The sequence below is a fragment of the Eucalyptus grandis genome, chromosome 10 (genome assembly GCF_016545825.1).
Source record: "Eucalyptus grandis isolate ANBG69807.140 chromosome 10, ASM1654582v1, whole genome shotgun sequence".
NCBI lineage: Eukaryota > Viridiplantae > Streptophyta > Magnoliopsida > Myrtales > Myrtaceae > Eucalyptus > Eucalyptus grandis.
The window spans coordinates 4,503,141-4,525,000 of NC_052621.1; the positions used below are offsets into that span (position 1 = coordinate 4,503,141).

The window sequence follows — 21,860 nt, forward strand, 5'->3', positions numbered from 1 at the left end:
GATATTGTAATCATGCTCTCACAAATAGACTATATAGTCCGATGGTATAACCGATCATCTTTCCCGAACAAATCTTCTTAATAAAGCTGCAACCACTTCATTCGCACTTGAGAGGTTTAAGAAATTTCATTATAAACTATATCAAGAATAGTACCTTAAACCTCAACAAGTTTAGTCTATGGTACAGGAGATTTCACAATTGTCTGTACCACAATTGTTTATATAGGCAAAAACAAAGACACGGTGATTTTCCATCGTACTTTTATCCTTAATAGTCTCGAGAGCAGCTATCCTCGTCAAACTGTAGAAACTTTACAGTATGTGATACCATAATTCTTGTATCTTCTTTAGGGTCTTAAAATTAATATCCTTTTGAACAATCTAGGTAAGATACAAAATAATTTCGAGTGAATCTAAATTCCAACGCCTCTAATATTGGATTAGATAATCTCACTTCTGCATAACACCTCTAAATTTAATATGATTCAAATAATCTATATCCAGTGTATAACTCAAAAGAAGTTTATGAAACAACTTTGATAAGAGACACATTTTGTATGTGAAAAAGTTGCTTTCATAATATCAGCCCACAGAAAACTGGATAAATTGGTCTTACTAATCATACTCATCACTATGTTCATTATGGTGTATTTATGCATTTTGGCCAAATCTTTTTATCAGAATTTTCAGGTATAGTAATTAAATTACCACCTCAAAATCTACCAAGTATTTGACAAATGACCCTTTAAGCTATTTTGCATTGTCATACTTGTCAAAATACTCACGGCCATTGTTAAGCCCGACATCCTTCAAAACTAATTTTTAACCGCCTTATTCTTTATCATGGCCATTTTCCTTAAATAAAAAACTTTCGGAAACAACATTTTAATCATATACGAGATGTATATGTCATTAGGACTTAAACACAATCTTTGCAGATATGTCCTAATTTCAATATCAAACAAGACATAATTTCAAGCAACTAAGGCTTCCATCATCTTATAGCAAAGTGCAGTCCGCAGCAAACCTCTTTTCAAGTGTTCTAGAATGGAACGCTTCATGGACAAGTAAGCAAATTCAATTACTTATTTCTCAAGCAACAAATCATATGTCCATAACTTAAAATTTGAAGCAGTAAAAATCTCAATAATAGTGGAGTTATTAATCACAGAAAAAGTGACTGAAAACCAAACAATATATATAATTAGTATCATGTGAGTACTTGTGTAACTTGACGTACAAGTACACATCCGTGAGAGTTACATGCATAATCATATAATCACCTTTGGGCAGAATACATGACATGCAGTTGTATACTCCCCACATGATAAGGGTTATGAGAATATATTCCAATTTTTGTGAATTCATCACATTTGGGCATATGAACCATTAGGATCGGTCACTCCTCCACCACACTATCATGTATCCCTCCATGAACCAATACACAATCACCTCCTTTGGGAGTATGACCACGCATTAGATCAGGAGACATCCCAATCATCATACGAGATCGAAATTTCTCAAACCCAATCAAGCGTGCCACTTTGGTGGTCACTACTCAATTGAATCATTGAAATTCTCTCATACCAGGAATATAAACTTTACTCCTCACATACACCATATACATGTGATTTTAACTTTAGTGATATGGGCAGCATATCACCAAAATCACATATCATGCTAATTATATTGCTTTATTCATTAATAAAAATTAATCATACATATATACATATAAATATATATATAGCGAACCTGTTTTGACAGATTCTAATGAGATCATTGATTACAGTAACACAAGAAACTTCTCATAACAGAGAATAAAACATATCTTATGCACCCTGATTACATATTACCATAACAACATAAAAAGAATGCTGATCTAAAATATCTCTCACAAATTAACATCAATAGTAATACAGGGTACACCAAATCAACAAGCACTATTGCTCATGAGTTTCATACGGCAAAACATGACTCAAAGGCCAACATTTGATTTATTAGCCAATTTTAAGCAACAAATTATCATTGTAATCAACTGGTTTCAAGAGCGATTTTGACCTATTAATTAAGTCAAACCGGTCCGGAAGTTTTGAGCTCTAAAATTCCAAGTTCCAATCTCCAAAAATTAAAACCAAATATCTAAAATTTAACAGATTGAGATACTAATTGCGGAAGAGAATCAAGAGATGAGAAGCAAATTTTTTTTTTTGGTAAAGGTAAGAATATATTGATAGCTTAGAACAAAAGAAACAAAGAAACGGCGGAGGTTGAAGAAGAAGAAAAAGCGTGAATTACACTTCTAGATGCAAGAGCACAAGAGTGGAAGGGAGCCGCGGAACCGGAAAGATTCCCATAAAAGGCAAAAGCACTAACTATAACAAACTCTGCCCAGCCAAAAACTTGGCCACATAACCACCAAGGACGCCAAAAACTTGATCTGCGTAAATATTGCCATACTCCTTTACCATAAAAATATTCAACTTGATAGACATTAACAAGTGATGATGAGTTCATGTACAATATGCAGTAATTTAATTGACATGCATTACCCACATACAGCAGATATGTTAATCAGTACAATCAATTTGGTCACGAGTTCTTAAGACGTCTATCATTCAAAGATTAACAGCGTGTAAAAGAGTATGCATGAGCAATAAAAATTTCATTACTTTTACTGTTTCTCATTATCTCAAGATATATTCAATTACTATCTTATAATAATTGAATCTCATTAAGCCAGCTTCAGTTCACAATAAAGTTTGATTTTTATTGATGAATCACACATTTATAATGATTATATGATAATATACCTATAACCCAACACTTATATTTTCAAAATCACAGAAAATATAAAAAAAAAATACGCAAAAATACACGTATTTATGGTTCTGTATATATTTTCACATCCATAAAATCATCAAACATATAAAATAAATATACCACAAGATAGGAAATCACCGTAAGAGTCCAAGACCGCCAGCCACGCACCGAACGGAGCCTCCACGCGCCCGCACGCGCCGCCTGAGTGCGCGGCGCGTGTTCGACGCGCGGCGCGTGTTCGACGCGCAGGAGGCGCGTGGTGGCGCGTGCGACCTCTTCCGGCGACGCGCCGCCCATGGTTTTCTTCGTCTCGTCGAGCCCAGTCCGAATATATAATTTAATTTAATTTTTATTGAACGAAAAGTCTCGAAAATCGCAAATTAGGGCAAGATCCGCACTAATTAGGGCTAATTCGTACAAACTAGGGCAAAATCAATTGCGTTCAAATTCTAAAGTTATGGAGGCTCTGATACCACATGTTGGACGCAAATTGCTCAATCCCAAGATCTCCATAATTAGAACAAGAACGTAATTGAGTAGAAAGATTAACGCACCTGTTTTGGGATCCATCGAACATAAAGCGAAAGCAGGAAAAATGATTACCCACATATATCTCATTTCCTACGTACAAGAAAAAAAAAAGTAAATATAAGCAAGACTAAGGGGATCCACGACGTTCTTCCTCTATCGCCCTCCGTATCACCTGGCTCAATGAGGCCCCTCACGTGCGCGTTAGGTATACGCCCTTAGGTGAGGATACATGAGAAATTGGGTTAGAGGAGACTTGAACACTATTTATGTAGTTTCCAGCCAGTCCCTCATTACGAGAAGCTCAACTCGGTCCACACTAGCCAGCCCATATTAGACTAATTAAGAAACCTTCTATCTCACCTTAGACCAACCCTGTTTTACGGTAGCCGTAAAAACAGTAAATTACAATATCAATTAATTTAGTCCACATTAGGAAAAACTCTTACAGGTATGCTTAACTAAACGCTAATGGCCGAAGACTGAACACAAGGAAGACGTCAATTAAGGAGTTATCATTAGACAGCAAAGAAGATCGACATGTGGTTATGGAGAGCAGTTGCGAAGTCTAAAGTTAAGCCCAGCATCAATCGAAAGATTATAATAACTTGTACACAAGGGTGCAGATATGAAGCATGATCATGGGGATCAAAACCTAGAGCACGCGAGGCGGTTACTTTGTGTATTAATTATTGGAACATTCTAAGGAATTTTGATGATTCCAAAAACTTGTTTGAGACTTTCAGAAGAGCAACTGATCACTCGATGTCTCCTAATCAACGTGTGGAGGGTCTTTGTTTTATCCGATCAGCTTCCACTTCTCTGCTCCCAACCGTGAGTTAAGTTAGAATTCAACTTTTTTGCGAGATGGTTGCACACTTGCGGTTGGAAATTTTTTAAAGCACGGGGACTTCGCATAAATCTTCGAGCAAAATCATATTGAGGGAAATCTTTCTGTGGAATAGGCATTTTCACATACAGTGATTGGGCATGTCGAAGGTGGTGAGCCCGGCATCGGCATAGCGGAGCATGGCGTCGACGGCATCATCCCAGTCGATCCGGCCCCACCCGCCGCCAGTCTGCCACATGCCGTTGAGGACGCTACACACGTCGAGCAAGTTGCCACCGTTCTTACAGCATGACATGCCGGCTCTCCGGCTCAATTGCGTGGCCCTGGTAGCACCTGATCCCCGAGCTGGAGCTGACTCGGCGCGAGCCGCGGTGTAGCTGTCTGTGGGTTCACTAAAGTTGAGGGCGGTGAGGCTGGAGGAGTGCGGAACGGGAATGGTCATGGCCATTGTACTCTACCTATGAAGGTGCCCGCGTGTAAACGGAGGTTGAGGATAAGGGAAAGGGTGCTAGACGGGAAATTACGACTATGCCCACATAAGCGCTTCCATAACAATAATCATTAAAATTTAGTAATGTCATTCTTAAATTTTTTATTCATTCAATATGCTGCATCTATAATAATGATTATCATTCATCTTTTACAATAACAATCGGAGTCAAAATGGAACTATATGACATCATAAGTTGCGTGTGGTTGGGTGCATGTCTCTAATGCGTGCAATAATCTTCTTGACAGTGAAATTGGCCGCTGTGATTAACTTATACGATTCCATTTAGACAAAATGAAGTGTTATTTATGAAACATAGAAATTTCAGACAGTTCAATGCTAGAAATAAAATATTCGAAAGCGAATTTATATATTTTCCCCTAAATCTACCAATCCATCATCAACATATATATTGATTCGCTATTCACTACATTAATGAACTAGTTTTTGACTTCTTTCTTTTTTTGGTAGGTAGTTCTTAACTTATTTCCAGCCCTTTTTTAACTCTTAGAATGCTTCCAACAAATGAAATCAGCCTTCGTTGCTCGTCACGCGATGGATCTCTTCCGCGAGCTTCCATGTATGTCAATATACTTACATAAAGAAAGTTTCAATTTTCAACACATCGATAGTACGCATCTGAGGGAAAAAAGAAGTCCTTCGAGAACGACTTGAACTTTTGACTTGTCCGCGAGTTGCTCTTTTGTACAAACCGAGAGATCCCGACACGCCTAAGCAACTGCTCTTTTCATGGACGGACTCTCCGGGGGTCGTGGATCACGTTTGCTGCCCACCTATCGGCGCACCGCCGTTTTAAATGGGCAAACGAGCGTCAAGGTCAATTTCAAGGTGTGAACACCGGTTATCTGCTCTAACACGAACGAGGGGTGAGCCATGACGTCGTGAGAAGACTGACATGTTTAAGGATTGACCGGATTGGGATGTAGGTTTTGACATGACAACGACCAAACCTTGAAAGTCCTAAACCGGCCCCAGTTAAAATAAATGCAGGCGTCAAACAAACAGTGCGAAAGGCAATAACTTGCAGAAACTAATCAGCTCTAGATTTCCTTCAATGAGAAGGAAAGAGATGCTAACAAAATCGTTTTAATCAACCTTAATCATGTCACATAAGATGATTGATATCAACGTCAGTAATTTTCAAATAAAATTAACTGGATAAACTCAATAAAAAGATTTAGGATTCAATTAACAAAATTAAAATGTTTAGAACTAAATTATCAAAAGTGCAATGGATTTAAGATTTTTTGGATAATTTTTGCTTTTTTTAGATTGTGCCAAAACTTAAACCGCTAAATTCACAAGCTTATGTGTATATTGTTATAATTATGATTATAATTATGGTTAATGGATCAACGAATGCCAATAAATTAAGATATGTCTTTTCTATTCACGTATCTTTTTGGATTCATGAATTTCTTAAACTTTTCCGTTCAAGTATCTATTGAATTCATAAATTTTCTAGATCCATGTATCTTTTAGTTTATGTATTTATTGAGTTCACGAATCTCTTGAATTCACGTATCTCTGGATTCGTGAATCTCTTGAATTCATGTATTTCTTGATTCATGAATTTCGTGGATACATGCGTCTATTTAATTCATGTATCTCTTCTATACATGAACTAAAAATATCTATAAATAGATGGGAGCATAGAGCTTCATTATGGTTTTTGGTTTTTCCGACTCGATTCCAAAAAGGCTCTGATACACTTTTCTACTCTTCTGAATTTTCTGAGTGTCTTTGGTTCAATTGAACGGTTCGGCGAGTCCCGTTTGCATAGTGCTAATCCAAACAAGTTCGAGGTGTTGTATCTTGGGAGGCATAGTTCGTGAATCACGGGAGCACCATTGGCGGGAACTAATTGCCTTAAGGAGATTCAGATATCCGTACCTCACCTCCAATTTCATGTTCGATTGCAACAAACAGTTTGTGTTTTCTTTTGGATTATTTTCCAACAATTTCATTAGCCTTTTAAGAGAGGAAAAAAAAAACCGTTGTTATTTGCGTGGCAAAATGATTTTTATTGTGAAATATAGAAAATTAAAAATGTGTTTAAGATACTTTGTGAGCTACAATTCATGCTTAAAAAGATAAAATGTTGATTTTCTTTGTAACGTGAGAAAGAATTGCCCCTTCTACTCAATTCAAATTGCTCTATATAAAAATTTTCAACCTCAGACTTTCACTCGAACATTCTAATTACACTTGTACCACTCTAAATTGACCATATTATTCTTTCCATTTTAGCATATTGTCGGAACTAAAAAACTTTCAATAACCCACATAACCAAATTTAAGTTAAAAAAATGGGGCCCACTCTTAATTTAAACTTATTTCTTGCGTTTTCTTTTTTCTTGTCTGGCTGCTTCTGTTATTTGTGTATTCCATTTGGGTCGAACACATGTATATATACACGTTTGTGTTTTTTTTTTTTTGGTAATATGGTAACGATTATTATAAAAAATAAGCTAAGTACTAGTAAGAGTAAAAATAATCATCTACTAGTTTTGTTGAATGCATTTGGTTTAATCAAAACTTTAATCTATGTCACTAAGTGATAGTCCGTGTATTTTAATAGCTCAACATTTATTTTATATGACGAATCTAATAGTCTAGTTTTATTTACTTTTCATATCATTACTACACTATATTTTAGTTTATATTAAATAATAATAAAAAAGGTCATTATTAAATGGAATATCAGAAATTCTAAACTATCCATTGTTATCATGCAAATTCAAAAGAAAAAAACTCTCTAAAACATTATTACGTGAAATAACATTTGTGTCTTGATTACATTGAATAATTAAGTGTTGACAAGAAATTATGATGATTTTAATCGCATTATAAGACAAGTCATTCAAATAATTTGCAAATACATATATTTTGCCAATTCTAAATACATAAGAGCTTTCACAAAATCATTAAATAAAAGGAAATATTCTTCATCGTGCAAATGTACTACGATGAAAGTTGCATATTCAATCTGACAAAAAAACATTGTCCATGAAGCTAATTGGCTCTCCTCTAAACAGAAATATTCTCGATTAGTCACGTGCCTAGCACAAATATATATAAGTTTGTCAAGTTTGGCTTGGACACAATTTAGGTAAGGTAAGTAAAATCTATAGTGGTCCCAGTAATAAAGCCTAGAGCGGTTGTGAGTCCGTTGGTCAACTCTAATTGGTAACCTAACTGGTGTAAAAACAAATGAGTTTATTAAGTTTTGATTTTTTAAAAAAAAAAAAAGGAGTTTATTAAGAAGCCAATGGACCCTTCGATGCCTATTTGAAGAATGCAAAAGCTTAGTAGCCCAATTGAAAGAAGTGTCAATTGTCCACTAATCAAGTTTCTTGGATCGCAAAAGTCCATTGGAGAGGAAGTCTGCCTTCTAATTGGCTATCGAAGCCCCCATCCCTTGTGGGATGTTAAATGAATGAATTTTAATTTTCAACCAAAAGTAAATGAGTTTATTGAGAAGATCAATGTCTCCCTCTAATTCTATATCACAAATGTCCTCATATGATCCTTTACATAGAGATAAAATTAACACAGAAGATTTTAACAAATCAATAAAAAAAAATTGGGAAATTTCTAGGGTCCAACTTAATCAAAGTTATCGGCAATCAATCCATATATATATGTGTGTGTGTGTGTTGACCTGGGGTCAAAGTGCTTGCTTCATGCTGGTAATTATGGACAGCTTCTCGGAAATTAGCAGAACGCGCTGGAAATTTCTTATAAATGGGAGATCATTTTTTTATTATAAATTCTCACTCCGCTTCGGAGCACACTGTTTGCTTTCATTTGCTTCACAGAGAGAGAGAGAGAGAGAGAGAGAGAGAGAGAGAGAGATGGATCATCCAGCAAACGAGATCGAGGAACTGGGAGATCCAGCAGATCAAAAAGACACAATCATATCCGTTGCAGGGCCGGTCGGAGCGGAACAGTTTATGCGTTATGGACTGACTTCACCCCCAAGAAACTCCCGTGAAGCCGGCCCTGTTGATGCCGAAGCAGGATCGCACAGTAAGGCAGTAACTTACTGCTTGGCCCGCGTTAGGAGCCAACTAGGGGAAAGGGAAAGGGAAAGAAGCTTCCCAGCCAGGACCTCGTCTCGCACCATCTTTAGGATCCCTCCAACTCTTCGCGGGATCAATCCTAAGGCCGAAAAACCTGAGATTGTATCTATAGGCCCGTACCACAGGGGCCGGGAGGATTTGCTCGAGTTCGAAGAGCACAAGTGGTTCTTCCTCAAGAGGTTCCTTCACCGCACGTCCTTGAAGATGGAAAGTCTTGTCATATCCGTGGCACGCCTAGAGAGTTCTGCCCGGCGCTGCTACTCGGAGCCTGTGCTCATGTCGAGTGGTGACTTCCTGGAGATGATGCTACTGGATGGTTGCTTTGTGCTGGAACTCCTATTCCACTTTTTCAGGAGCGGTAATGCGATTGACGAAGACGACCCCATCTTTACACAACCTTGGGATAATCCCGATTCTCATCAGGGATTTGCTGAAGCTCGAGAACCAGGTTCCGTACTTGCTTCTCGAGACGGTGTTTTCCTCCTCAGGCTTATTAACGGTCATCGGGCTGGAAAAAGAAACTTTGGGCACGCTCTTTCTGAAAATGTTCGATCTGTTTACCCAATACCCGCGGAGTTTCTCAAATGTTACGGATATGCCCAGTGCCATCATTTACTTGACCTGTTTTACATGACTCTCTTTCCGATTAACGGGATCCACAGCAACTACCCACAGAAGTACCGACCGTCCGATCAATCCGTACCATGTGTGACCCAGCTTAGGCTTTCCGGAATCAAATTCAAGTCCAGGAAGACGCAAAACTTCCTGAACATAAGCTTCGAGAAACGGGTGCTCGAGATACCATCCATCACCATCAACGACTTCACGACCACCGTGCTGATAAACTGCATCGCCCTGGAACAATGCCAGGAAACAGCCACCAGTACATCACTGATTACATCTCCTTCATGACCTGCCTCATCAATCAGCCAAAAGACGTGTCTCTCCTTTGTTCAGATGGGATCATCACAAGATTTTCTGAAGACAACCAATATGTTGCTAATTTGTTCAATAAGCTTGGGAAGAGCATCGTTTTCAATGTTCACGATTGTTATCTGTCCAAGCAATTTGAGGAACTGGAATCGTACTACAACGGCAACTGGGCGAATATGATGCGCACTTACTTTTCCAGTCCGTGGTCTGTCATATCAGTCTTTTCTGCTTTTTTGGTCATAGTTCTCACCGCGACACAGGCCATTTTCTCTGTACTTAGTTATCAATCCCACTAGGATTTGTTGTTCAGTAGATATGTCGTGGTCAGGTTTTTTTATTTTTTTATAATCCTACGAGTTCCTGTTCAGACATCAGGAATACGTCATTTATTTTAGCATGTGCCGAGTTTAATGTAACAAAGCTTCTTTTTTAGGTCCGATGAACTCGGATATGATTTTGAAAGTCATGAGTGCAACTACTATAGTCTGGTGCAACTATTATATTTTCGAATTCAGCATTACTATCGTTGTAATGATCTTTAGACTAACAATCGCCAATTTGCAGCCACGACAATATAATATAATCAGAAAAGGCAAAAAGAAAAAAAAAAACAGTGAAAGCAAGCATTGCTACAGGTGATGGAGCTCTCCAGATTACTACGAGGGTAGGGCTCTCTTTTTCAAGTCAGAAGCCGAAATTGAGGTTTGATGATGCGACAGCCGTTTAAATACGTAGAGTTGATCGTCAAGACGCTACGAAAAGATTAAGACCTTAGGCGGTAATAAAAAGAGTTTCAGTTCAAAGAAACTTTGGACTTTGTGAGGTTATTTTCCTAAATTCCAGGAAATCCTTGTGCAGATGTGGTGGTACTCGAATGGTGGGGATCTGACTATGCTCCTATTTGCTCTTTCCAATAGATCTGATCCGCGTGCATTTCTCCGAGAGCCGGGGGTACTGAAATTAGCCCATCCCATTGGAGTTATTCATGGATGATCTGTACCGTAAAAACAGACTGAGTCTGAAGCGTGCAAGCTAGTTCGAGGGATCATCTGACCTGAACAAAAGCAAACATAAGTTATAATTAGCAAATAAAAAACTTGAAATGATGGACACCGGACGGTCTCACTCAGAGTTTCCTCCCTTCAATTTTGAAGAAGGGATGCACTTATTTCGGGAAAATTGTCCAAAAAGTCCTAAACCTATTATACTTCCGCAATTTCAGCTCTAAACCTTTTTAATTTTGCTAATTCATTCCTAAACATTTTCGTTCTTACCGATTCAATCCATCTAACCAATTTTGGCGGAAAATGTTGCGTGAGCGCCGGCGGTGCCATGTAGGACCGCCGGCACCGACGTTGATAATTTTTAATGATATTTTAATATTTTTTGAATTTTTATTATTTTTTTCTGTTTTTCCCCTTTTTTTCTTTTCTTTTCTTCCATTTCTTTTTGGCTTTTTTATTTCCTTTTCCAATGGCCGGCCACGGCCACAGCCTGGGGCCAGGCGGCCTCGCCGCCACGGGCGGAGGGAGCCCCGGCGAGGGGAGCCCTCGCCCAAGCCAGTCGGCCTCGCTAGGCGTCGACTGTGTAGGTGGCCAGGCCCGCGGCCACGGCCAACAGGCTAGCCTCGCCGCCATAGGCGAGGAGGAGCCCCAACGAGGGAGCCCTCACCCAGGTCGGTCGGCCTCGCTAGGTGTCGACCAGGCAACGGCCGATGCCAAGCGTCGACTACCGGCGTGGCAAGGGCCGCCTCGCCGATCTGGCGAGGCCGAGCCCTCGCCCAAGCAACCCTCACCGGGCCTCGCCTCGACAAGTGATCGACCGGCACCGGTGATCCTACGTGGCACCGGCGATCCTAAGTCAAAAAGAAAAGAAAAAAAAAGGAAAAAAACAGAAATAATAATAATAATAATTCAAAAAATATTAAAATATTATTAAAATTGTCCACATCACAAGACGGCGATCCTACGCACCGCCAAGATCCACGTCAGCATTTTCCAGCCAAAATTGACCGGATTGACTGAATCGGCAAGAAATGAAAATGTTTAGGACTAAATTAGCACAATTAAAAGGTTTATGACTTTTTGGACAATTTTCACCGCTTATTTCACTCCCTCTTTCACTAGTCCACTTGTTCACAATGTTTCGACCATTTCACCATTTGTGGGTCCCACGTTTCTGGCATATAAACCGTACTTCTCCTTGGTCAAATGTGGCGTCCCTCCTTTTATTTGCTTTCTTCGTATTCTTTTCCTTGGGTCCCCACTCCTTTTATTGCCTCCGTCCCCACTCCTTTTATTGCCTCTTTCCTAACAGAGACCCTTTGCTTTGGCGATTCTCAGGCAACAATTATGGTGATGGTAAACGACCACGACAAAGGTCGAACAAACTGGAGCATCAACACCTCCAGTCAATCACCGCCACCGTCGCCATCCGCCAGCTTCTCTTCCGGGAGATTTCCTTCCTGCTCTGGCCCGCCACCCACCTTTCTATCCCCCAATGAGCCCCGGTCTTCCCAATCCTCACAGACCGGTGCCGGAGCTGAGCTCCGCCGTGATGTATTGTTTGCAAAGTGGATTGCGGTAACTGGTAAAGCCCTAAAATGGGTCCAAAGTTCTGGGCTCGGACCGCCCGGTTAGTCCAGGCCTAAACCCTAGAGAAGCGTTGAAATTGGATCCGTCTCTCTTCTCAGATTTTCGCCAAAACAAAGAACTGCTAAATTCACGAGCCCATGTGCACGTTTCTTAGCCTTTCAACGGTGGGGAAAAAAATCCCTTGTTATTTGCGTCGCGACATTATTTTCATCGTGAAAGATTGAAAAAAAAAATAAATAAAAAAAATACAGAAAGTGCATCTACGATACTTGTCGACCTACAGTTCATGCTTTAAAAAATATACATACGTACATGCATACATATATACAAATTGATGATTCTACATGTTTTAATTTCTTTGTAACATCAGAAATGTTTGTTCATCTGCCCATTCAAATTAGAGAAATTTCAAATAATGCCTAAAATGTCATCATTTTTCTCAAATAAAGACCTAAAATGGACCTTATTTTAAATAAGAGCGTGAAGTGGAACTCATTTTGTATAAGAGCATGAAATGACTATGACAATCTCAAAAAAGGACCTAACCTTATTGGACAAAGGGCATTTCAATCTTTTAATAATTTTTAAATATGTTTCCTTTTTCTTTTATTTTTTCCTTTTTTTATTTTATTTTTATTTCTCTTCTTCTCTTCGTCGAACATGGCGGAGGTCGTCAACCTCAGGCGAGGGCTGCCTTCAACCTTGCCAATGTTGGGCAAGGGCAACCCTCACTTGGGCTAAATTGGGGAGAGCTACCCTCACCAATGTTGGCCAAGGGTCGCCTTGCCCAAGTTAGGCAAGCAAGGCCAGGCGAGGGCAACCCTCGCCCACCCAAGCAAGTGTTGCCCTCGCCCTTGTTGGATCTGGCGAGGTTGTTCCTTGTCCACCCAGGCGAGGGCAACCCTTGCCGGACACTAGTAAAGGCGATCCTCGTCTGAGTTCGACGACCTCTGCCATGGCAGCGAAAGGAAGAAAGAAAAGAAAAAACAAATCAAAAAATACACTCATAATTTCTTTTTATTAAAATACCTCTTCTTTGATGGCTGGAATATTTGCCAACCAAAAGTCATTATTTAAGATGATTTGGCTACTTCAAATCCTTATTTAAGAAAATATGCACATTTCAAGCTTTTATTTGGAATATTAAATTATCTGATATCATGAAAAACTTCTAAAGCAATTTTCAGCTTTTTACTGGAATGTTCTGATAATACTCGTTGTTGCTTGCACACGCGAGTGCTTTCCTTACAAGTCTTCCAGTTATAATTTTGCGATTGTTCCGTCCATCGCAACGTTTACAGAATCGAAGTTCTGATATTTATTTTTATTTTTTTCGTATTTTTAAGACCCACGCCTAGGTCGGTTGGGTGGCAAGATGCAATTTTAAGAAAATGCTTCTGCGGTTCAGGACAAAAAGGGGCTTCTCCGAGCAGTAATGCTTACTCAATGCTACTTGCTAACCCTTTGACCTTGATCAGATAGATCACTGAACCATTTTGATTGATTGCGTGGCAATCGTTTTATATCTCCAATCTTCATTGGATGGCAATCAAGGGATAATAATCACCAGGATCGAGAAATGCTCCCCCCCTTATTTCAATTACAAGATAACAGATGACCTTCATTTTACTTGAGACTTCAAAAAAGAAAAATCACGATTCTTATTACTAAGTCATGAGACGATCGACAGTTACGCACGAAATATACGAGTTTGCTTCCTCACAATCTTATGCACCTGAACGCTATATTCAGACCACAAACCCTACTTTTGGCTCGCAATGTTCTTGTGATCTTCCCTGATTGACCAAACCAGAGAGGCCGTCGCATACTGTGGAACCACACCATCTTTGCTCTTTCTCAGATGAAGTTCTCGTGCTACTGTTATGGACTATAAGAAAGTTCTCAATATCAATCATTTTTCTTTTTTTAGTTGAATTCTCCTATGCAAAGACAAATTAAAATTTGTGATACCCGGCCTTGTTCATATTACTTTACATTAATAATGATGCACAAGTTTTATTAAGCTCTATCAATAAAATAGTTTCATTTTTGGTCTAATGGCCTAACATCATCTTTGATGCTCCAAAGCAAACTCATCCAAGATAACAAGGAAAATTATTCAACTAATTCTAAATTCATTGTATGGATATCAATTCAGTCCTACTCTTCTTTATTCTGCCAATTTAGTCTAAAATCTTTATGTGAAATTGTAATGTAGTCATTCAGGTAATTTCGTTGGAAATCACTGACATGATGGGTTAATCGTCACGAGCCAAAAAAAATTTGATGGCAAAAGAACTATAATAAAATTTTGCATAATAATTTAAAATTAAATTGATAAAATGAAAAAGTTTGATTTACAGGCTTAGAAATAGGTGGACGATTTCAATCGTGATAACATTAAATAGCAGTGGTGACAACTCATGAGCCATGTGGATGCTGCAAATCAAAGTTACTGAGAAGGGCACAGAAAACGTTTTTCTGGGGTTGACTTTGACTTTCCTTTGAATATACCCTCCCTTTTTGTGGGCTGAATGCCCTTTTTAGGAACCCTATTTTAGTAAAAGCAACCTGAGCTCACTTGCAAACAGAGGCATGCCATGCAGGCATCTGCTAGATTTGAGGTCAAGTAGCTTCAGGAGTTCACCTTCTCTTTGGCCTTTTTCATCTCTATATAAAGAGCAGCGCCATGCCATGAAGGATCATATCAATCCTAAGAAGAAATCATCATATCAATCATCAAAAAGAGAGAGTTGTAGCTTGTCAATTGCCGGGGTAAAACCAGAGATGGCAAGGGCCATGGCAAGCTTGGTGATGTCCTTGCTGGTTCTCTCGCTAGCTCTGGCAGTGATGACTGGGGCGGATACAGGAGCCAATAACAAGAACATCAACAACGGCAACGGTAACAATAACAACAACAACGGCAACGACAACAAGAACATCAACAACGGAAACAATAACAACAACAACAATAATGGCAACAACAATGACAACAACAATAACGGCAATAACAACAACAACAACAACAATGGCGACAATGGCAAGAACGGCGGCGGCACCACGACACACCCACCGCCGCCTCCATCTGAGGACAACAGCAACAACGGTGAGGGCACCCGGACACACCCACCACCGCCTCCATCTAACGACAATAATGATGACAACGGCAACAATGGCGGTGGCACCCCAAAGCACCCGCCACCTCCATCTATTCCGGTGCTCGTCCCTCCCCCAACTGCCCACCCCCTCCTCCAACACCTCCGTCACCTGTCACTGTCGCTTCTCCTCCTCCTCCACCAGTTCCTAGCAGTGGCTCCACCCCGCCAACCACCCCAAGCTCCCCACCAACCACCATGCCTCCGAGCGGTGGATCCACGCCACCAAATGCCCCGCCAACCAACATTCCTCCTCCGAGTGGCGGTTCCACCCCACCTAATGCCCCTCCGACCACCACACCTCCTCCAACGTGGTATCCACCCCCACCTCCATCGAGCGAAGTATCAGGAGGGAAGAGAGTGAGGTGCAAGAATAAGAATTACCCTCAATGCTATGCATTGGAGCAAAGCTGCCCCAGTGCTTGTGCATCTACATGCCAAGTTGATTGTGTGACTTGCAAGCCAGTCTGCAGTAAGTTGTCACTATATCCACTTTTCACATTCATATTTTTCTAATTTTTGCTTGTTCTAAGCTTGCATTCAAATGATACAGTGTTCTCTTCGCTCACTGTACATAGACGTGCATGAACATAAATCTCCTAAGCTGTTATCTAGCTCTACATAATCTTAGTGAACCGTCAAATTGTATCAAACAAGAATACATAGGGAGTCAAACAAGTAATGTCCTGAAGATGGGACAGGATGATTGTTTCAATTGATTAGAATAGGAACGTGCGAATGGACACTTTTGAGACTTTGATTAGTCACTCTGGATACGTATTCATCCCCTGATTAGATCATGGCACACATGAGAATCTCAATCGGAATTACTATGTGACTAGTCTCTACAAGGATGCTTAAAATTTCTGTTGTCAAATGTGAGCAGGCTGCGACCATCCCGGTGCGGTGTGCCAGGACCCACGCTTCATCGGCGGCGACGGCATCACCTTCTACTTCCATGGCAAGAAGAACCGTGACTTCTGCCTCGTCTCCGACTCCAACCTCCACATCAATGCACACTTCATCGGGCGCCGCAATGCCAACATGCGCCGCGACTTCACATGGGTCCAGTCCCTTGGTATCCTCTATGGCTCCCACAACCTTTTCATCGGCGCCCTCAAGACTTCGGCTTGGGACGACGCCGTCGACCGCCTCTCCCTCTACCTCGATGGGGCCCCCATCACCCTCCCTCAACACGAGGGTGCCTCGTGGCACTCCGAGACTACCCCACGCATCTCGTTCACAAGGTACCGTGACACGAACGCGATGGAAATCGAAGTGGAGAAGAACTTCAAGATCAAGGCCATGGTCGTCCCAATCACCCAGAAGGACTCATTGATCCACAGCTACGGAATAACCAACGAAGATTGCTTCGCTCACTTGGACTTGAGCTTCAAGTTCTACGCATTGAGCGGCGACGTGAGCGGCGTCTTGGGGCAGACCTACGCGAGGAACTACGTGAGCAGGGCCAAGATGGGCGTGGCGATGCCGGTGCTCGGAGGCGAGAGGGAGTTCGCATCGTCAGGCCTTTTCACGACCGACTGCGCGGCATCCCGGTTCATCGGCCATTTGGCGCCGAGGAACTCGACCGAGAGTTACGAGTACGCCGACCTTGAGTGCGCTAGCGGTATAGAGGGCCGTGGAGTTGTCTGCAAGAGATAAAATGCTCAAAATCACTCCCCGATCTCTCAGTCTCATTCGTGTGCAAAGTTATATGCACCTTCTGTTGTTAATTTGATACAATAAGGTCCAGAGTCGAGAAATATGGTGGGGTGAATTATGGCCTCTCTGGCCAGCCTCCTATCCTAATAAAACTCCTTGTAACAAGTGAACAAGTGAATATAGAGAAAGTGCATTTTGTGTTATCTATTCTTGGCATATAATGTTGTAATATATTTCTATTATTTTAAATGTGATCCCAATATCGTATTTTCAATTAATTCCGATTTATTATCTAATTTATTATCTACGTTTATTATGTGATATTTACCCGTTAATATGTTACCATGGGTAATTTAATGGAAGTCGATAACATAAGAAACGGAATAAAACATCATGGTCAATCTTAATGGAAACACATCATTACATTTGAAGTATTGGCTAGTGAAACGACGCATGTATCTAGTGATTTAATTCAAACGTTAATATGTTATCATGGCGATTTTAATGGAAAAACATCATTACATCAAAACGTTTGAGGATTATTGGCTAAAACACATCATTACATTTGAGGAGTATTGGCTAGTGAAACGGGACGTACAGATCTAGTGATTTCATATTCGCAAATCGATTACCCGTTAATATGTTACCATGGCGATTTTAATGGAAGTCGGTAACATAAGAAACGGAATAAAACGTCAACGAATCTAGTCAAACATTTCATGTTCGAAAACACATCACGCATTTGCATTTGTCTGGATTTGTCTAAGGTTTGGAGATTTTCTATATTTACAAATTTTCATCGGATTTGTCTAAGGTTTGGAGATTTTCTATATTTACAAATTTTCATCATCAATGGCGGGAGGTATCTCAATCTTTTACGTTTCTATAAATCGATCCCGAATTATGTACATATTTATTTGACAGTGATAGATCGGGATCGATCGCGTTTAATTTTTATTTAGTCTTACATATAAACCACATATGCAATTCGTTTCCACTTAACATATGCTCCATTTATCTCAGGCGGTTCAGAGTTGACATAGCCATATAGCGTAGTCAAAGGGGCGGTTAGCGACGTCTATGTACACAGTATTGATTAGCATCCTTTTATAGGTACACCGAAAAAAGTCTCTCCTCATCTCATCGTGTTGAGGAGACAGATCTCTCTTTAATCGCCACCGGTAATCCCCCTCTAATTGTGGCTGTGAGCCCCGGCGCGAACCGGGGCCCATGATGACCGTCTGCGACATGGACATCGAACCGTCGGACCAGAGCGAGTGCGACGCTCTTCATCTCCACCAGGGCCATCTCCTTGCCCAGGCAGACCCGAACCCCGGCCTGGAACACCGGGTACTTGTACGGGTTCTCCGGCGAGAACACCCCGTCCCTCGTCAGCCACCGGCTGGGCCTGAACTTAAGGCCGTCAGGGCCCCACAACCGCTCCATCCGGCCCATGGCGTAGGGGTGGTACGTCACCCTCGTCCCCTTCTTGACTTTTTTCCCGTCCGGCAACACGTCGTCGTCCTGCGCGAATTTCGAGTCGAACTGGACCGGCGGATACAGCCTCATGCACTCGTACAGAGCCGCTTGCAAGTAGGGCATCTTGCGCATCTGTTCGAAGCTCGCGAGGCCGTCGGCGGTCGGACCCATGACCCGGTCCGATTCCTCCCTTATGGCGTCTCTGACCTCTGGGTTCTGCGACAGCAGCCAGAAGAAGCTGGTCAGCGCGGACGCCACCGTGTCGCGCCCCGCCAGGAGGAAGCTCACCACGATGTCCCTCAAGTACCGGTCGTCGTCGATGTTGATCATGAATCTCGAGAGAAGATCGTTGTGACCTTCCGAAGGACCCATTTCTCGCTTCTGCTTGATCACCTCGTCAGCGAGGGCGTTGACCATCTTGATGGCCTCCCTGAGCCTCCTCTCGCCGCCGATGTTGAGCAGCCGCTTGATTCTCCAGACCAGTGGAGACGGGCTCATCGCCCGCTCCGCCGACAGCCTCGACGCCGCATCGAACGCCTCCGCGAACTCCGACACAGGCAGCGACAGCTTCAGGCAGCCCGGGTCCAACCCGAACGAGAACTTACATATGCTGTCGAAAGAAAAACGTCTAAACACATCCTGCAAATCCAAAACGCGGTCGTCTTTCCCGCAGACCGACGACAACAGCGGGACGAGGCGGCTCTCTATCTCCGACGCCACGACCTCAAAAGCGTACGCGCGTATCGACACGCTTCCGAGCTCCAAGCTGGCCATCTTCCGTTGAAACTTCCACGATTCGCCGTCGACGTTAAAGATCCCTCGGCCCAGGAGGTCGCCTAGGATCGCGGAGAAGGGCTTCCCCTTGGGGTAGTTGTCGAACCTCGTGCGGAGCATATGCTCAACGTTGGCGGGGTTCGCGGTGACGACGTTGCCGAGGACGTGGACGTGGATGGTACCGGTGGGGGACTTCCGGAGGAGGTGGGTGTACCAGTCGCAGAGGTTGTCGAACTCCTTGGTCCAGCTGGAGCTCAGGTAGGCCGTGCACACCTCGCAGTCGCAGAGCGGCTTGAGCCTGAAGATGTAGATCAAGAACGAGAAGACAGAGAATACGAAAGCGAAGGAGATGAAGAGGAGGAAGAAGGCGATCTGGACGGACTGGAAAAGGCAAGAAGAGGTAGACCCAGAGTCCATTTTTTGTCGCCTCTCTTTTCTTGAACTGAAAATTGCAGAGAGAGAGAGAGAGAGAACGAGGAAGTTGCAGAGAGTGGAGTGAGGAAAGTGAGAGGAACCGGAGGGATTAATATAGCAGTTGGCGATGATGTGATATGCACTAAAAGCCTAAGCGGTCGCTTTCGTCCCTTTCTCTTCTGTGGTTGTTTTGGTTTTGGCGAGTTTCATCGTGTAGGGGGGGGCCAGACTGACGACACGACAGGTTTCCTGGGGTAACGAGAATGAGCAACACGTGCTGAAATGTCGACCCATTTGGCAAAGTCGCCGAGGTGGTGCTCTCACGTCACGTGCTCCTACATCCCCAGTCGACTTCAAGTTGGGGGAGGGCTTCTCTCCAAGATGACAACTTGTCAACAGACACGCACGACGACTTGGGTATATTTCTCCTCCCGCTTTCCTCAAGTTTTATCTCATATGTCGGCCCAACCCTAGGGAGAAAGACTGACCTCGTGTAATCGAAAGGAACGTGCGAAAGCTGATTATAACTTATCCAAAAGCACATAGTCCATGAACGACAATATGATAATGTCCGGCGCGCAATGTGGTCGATCCGATTGTGACTGCAAGTTACACGGAATTCGTCGCGCATATGCTAAAATCCTTTTGGCCACGGGTTGAGCCATATTTTTCCAAATCGGCGCCGCCTGTTTGCTCGTGAAAGTGGTGGCAAATGTTTCCAGAAAAGGTAAAGATATAGACGAAAGACAAATCAAAAACGGATTGGATTCTTAGGTAGGGACTGCTTAGCTTGCTAGTTTCTGCCTTTCATGTGCAAAAACCGCCGTTGGTTTTCTCCAGACGACAATCTTCTTTTCTCGATGTTCAAGTGATGCTGATTGCTGAGAGATACCTTCGAGTCACTAACCATCATCGTGACCTTTCCCTCTAATTACTAACGACACTTTAATAGAATTGAGATTAGATTATCAACTAGTGCGATAGGATCATGAATTGAGATCATCTCGATTGAGAAACAAAGAATTGACCGTGATCACGCTTCAGATTAGTACGATGCATACATTAAAAATCATTTTGGTCACACGTAAGTTGAGTAAGTTTTTGTCATGAGCTAGAAAAGGTTGCAGATTCAAGGTTACAATTCTCAAATACGTAGGTTTCTCTAATCTCATAGCGAGCTCGATTAGGTCATGCGCTCACAACACATTAATGAAAATGAAAGGGCGAGTGGTTGATGTACAATCGTCCGTTGCGTGAACATTTTGACTACATTAGATTCTAATCTTAGTTCATCGTGTGGGCTTTCAAAGGGTGATTTGATTTGATTATTTCTTCGTGGATGTAAAGGTTTGGTAGTAAGTAGTCTATGCAGACACACGCCGCAACCAAATGACAATTTGTCAAAGGGATTAGGTCCCCCAAATGTTAATCGGTCGAATAGGCTTGATTGCGTGCTTAGCCAAACCAACAACTTGTCAAAAAGGATGGAACTTAGTGCATGCAAAACAAATTTCGCACACGATCCATTTGGCACGAGGAGCTATGGATTCAAACCAGTACTCGTCCATCAAAGCAAATGAAATTAATCTGCAGAGTATCGTCTAATTAGCTCTAACCTATCGCATAGATGTTAATTCAGCACAGATTTTTTTTCAATTTTGCCAATATAACAATAAAACTGTATACGAAATATTAAAATAATCATTCTAATCAATTTTGATTGGAAATTATTAATGTGGCAATATACTATATGAGAAGATGGCAAGGTTATCATGTCAGCTATTGTTGGTAAGAATTGAGAGAAATGATTATATTGAAATTTAGAATTAAGTTGATAAAATTGAAAATTTTAGGGAATCTTAATAGTAGATGTGGGACCTTTGGGGTAATTTCTTCCACAATAGAGATTGACCCAAATTGTCAGATCCATTGACTGGACAAGTTGAGTGAAATCAATTTGCCTTCTGGGCTCAGTACTCGAGAGAATCGCCATTCACTATGCATCGATTCAATACCCGAGGTAAATAAATATATTAATGAACAAACCGAAAACAT

At 41.7% G+C, this 21,860-nt stretch overlaps 3 protein-coding genes across 3 annotated transcripts; 2 read left to right on the plus strand and 1 right to left on the minus strand.

Moving 5' to 3' along the window:
- The first annotated feature begins 8,566 nt into the window (after window positions 1-8,566).
- On the plus strand, window positions 8,567-9,706 carry LOC104423414 (UPF0481 protein At3g47200). Its single transcript, XM_010035908.2, has one exon. It carries the CDS (start codon window positions 8,567-8,569, stop codon window positions 9,704-9,706), a length of 1,140 nt encoding a protein of 379 aa, XP_010034210.2.
- Window positions 9,707-15,005: 5,299 nt separating this feature from the next.
- On the plus strand, window positions 15,006-17,359 carry LOC104423415. Its single transcript, XM_010035909.3, has 2 exons — window positions 15,006-15,948; window positions 16,363-17,359. Exons 1-2 carry the CDS (start codon window positions 15,675-15,677, stop codon window positions 17,136-17,138), a joined length of 1,050 nt encoding a protein of 349 aa, XP_010034211.2. The 5' UTR covers window positions 15,006-15,674; the 3' UTR covers window positions 17,139-17,359.
- A 770-nt stretch (window positions 17,360-18,129) lies between these two features.
- On the minus strand, window positions 18,130-19,870 carry LOC104423416 (cytochrome P450 94C1). Its single transcript, XM_010035910.3, has one exon. The coding sequence runs from the start codon at window positions 19,806-19,808 to the stop codon at window positions 18,279-18,281; it is 1,530 nt and encodes a 509-aa protein (XP_010034212.2). The 5' UTR covers window positions 19,809-19,870; the 3' UTR covers window positions 18,130-18,278.
- Window positions 19,871-21,860: the final 1,990 nt, after the last annotated feature.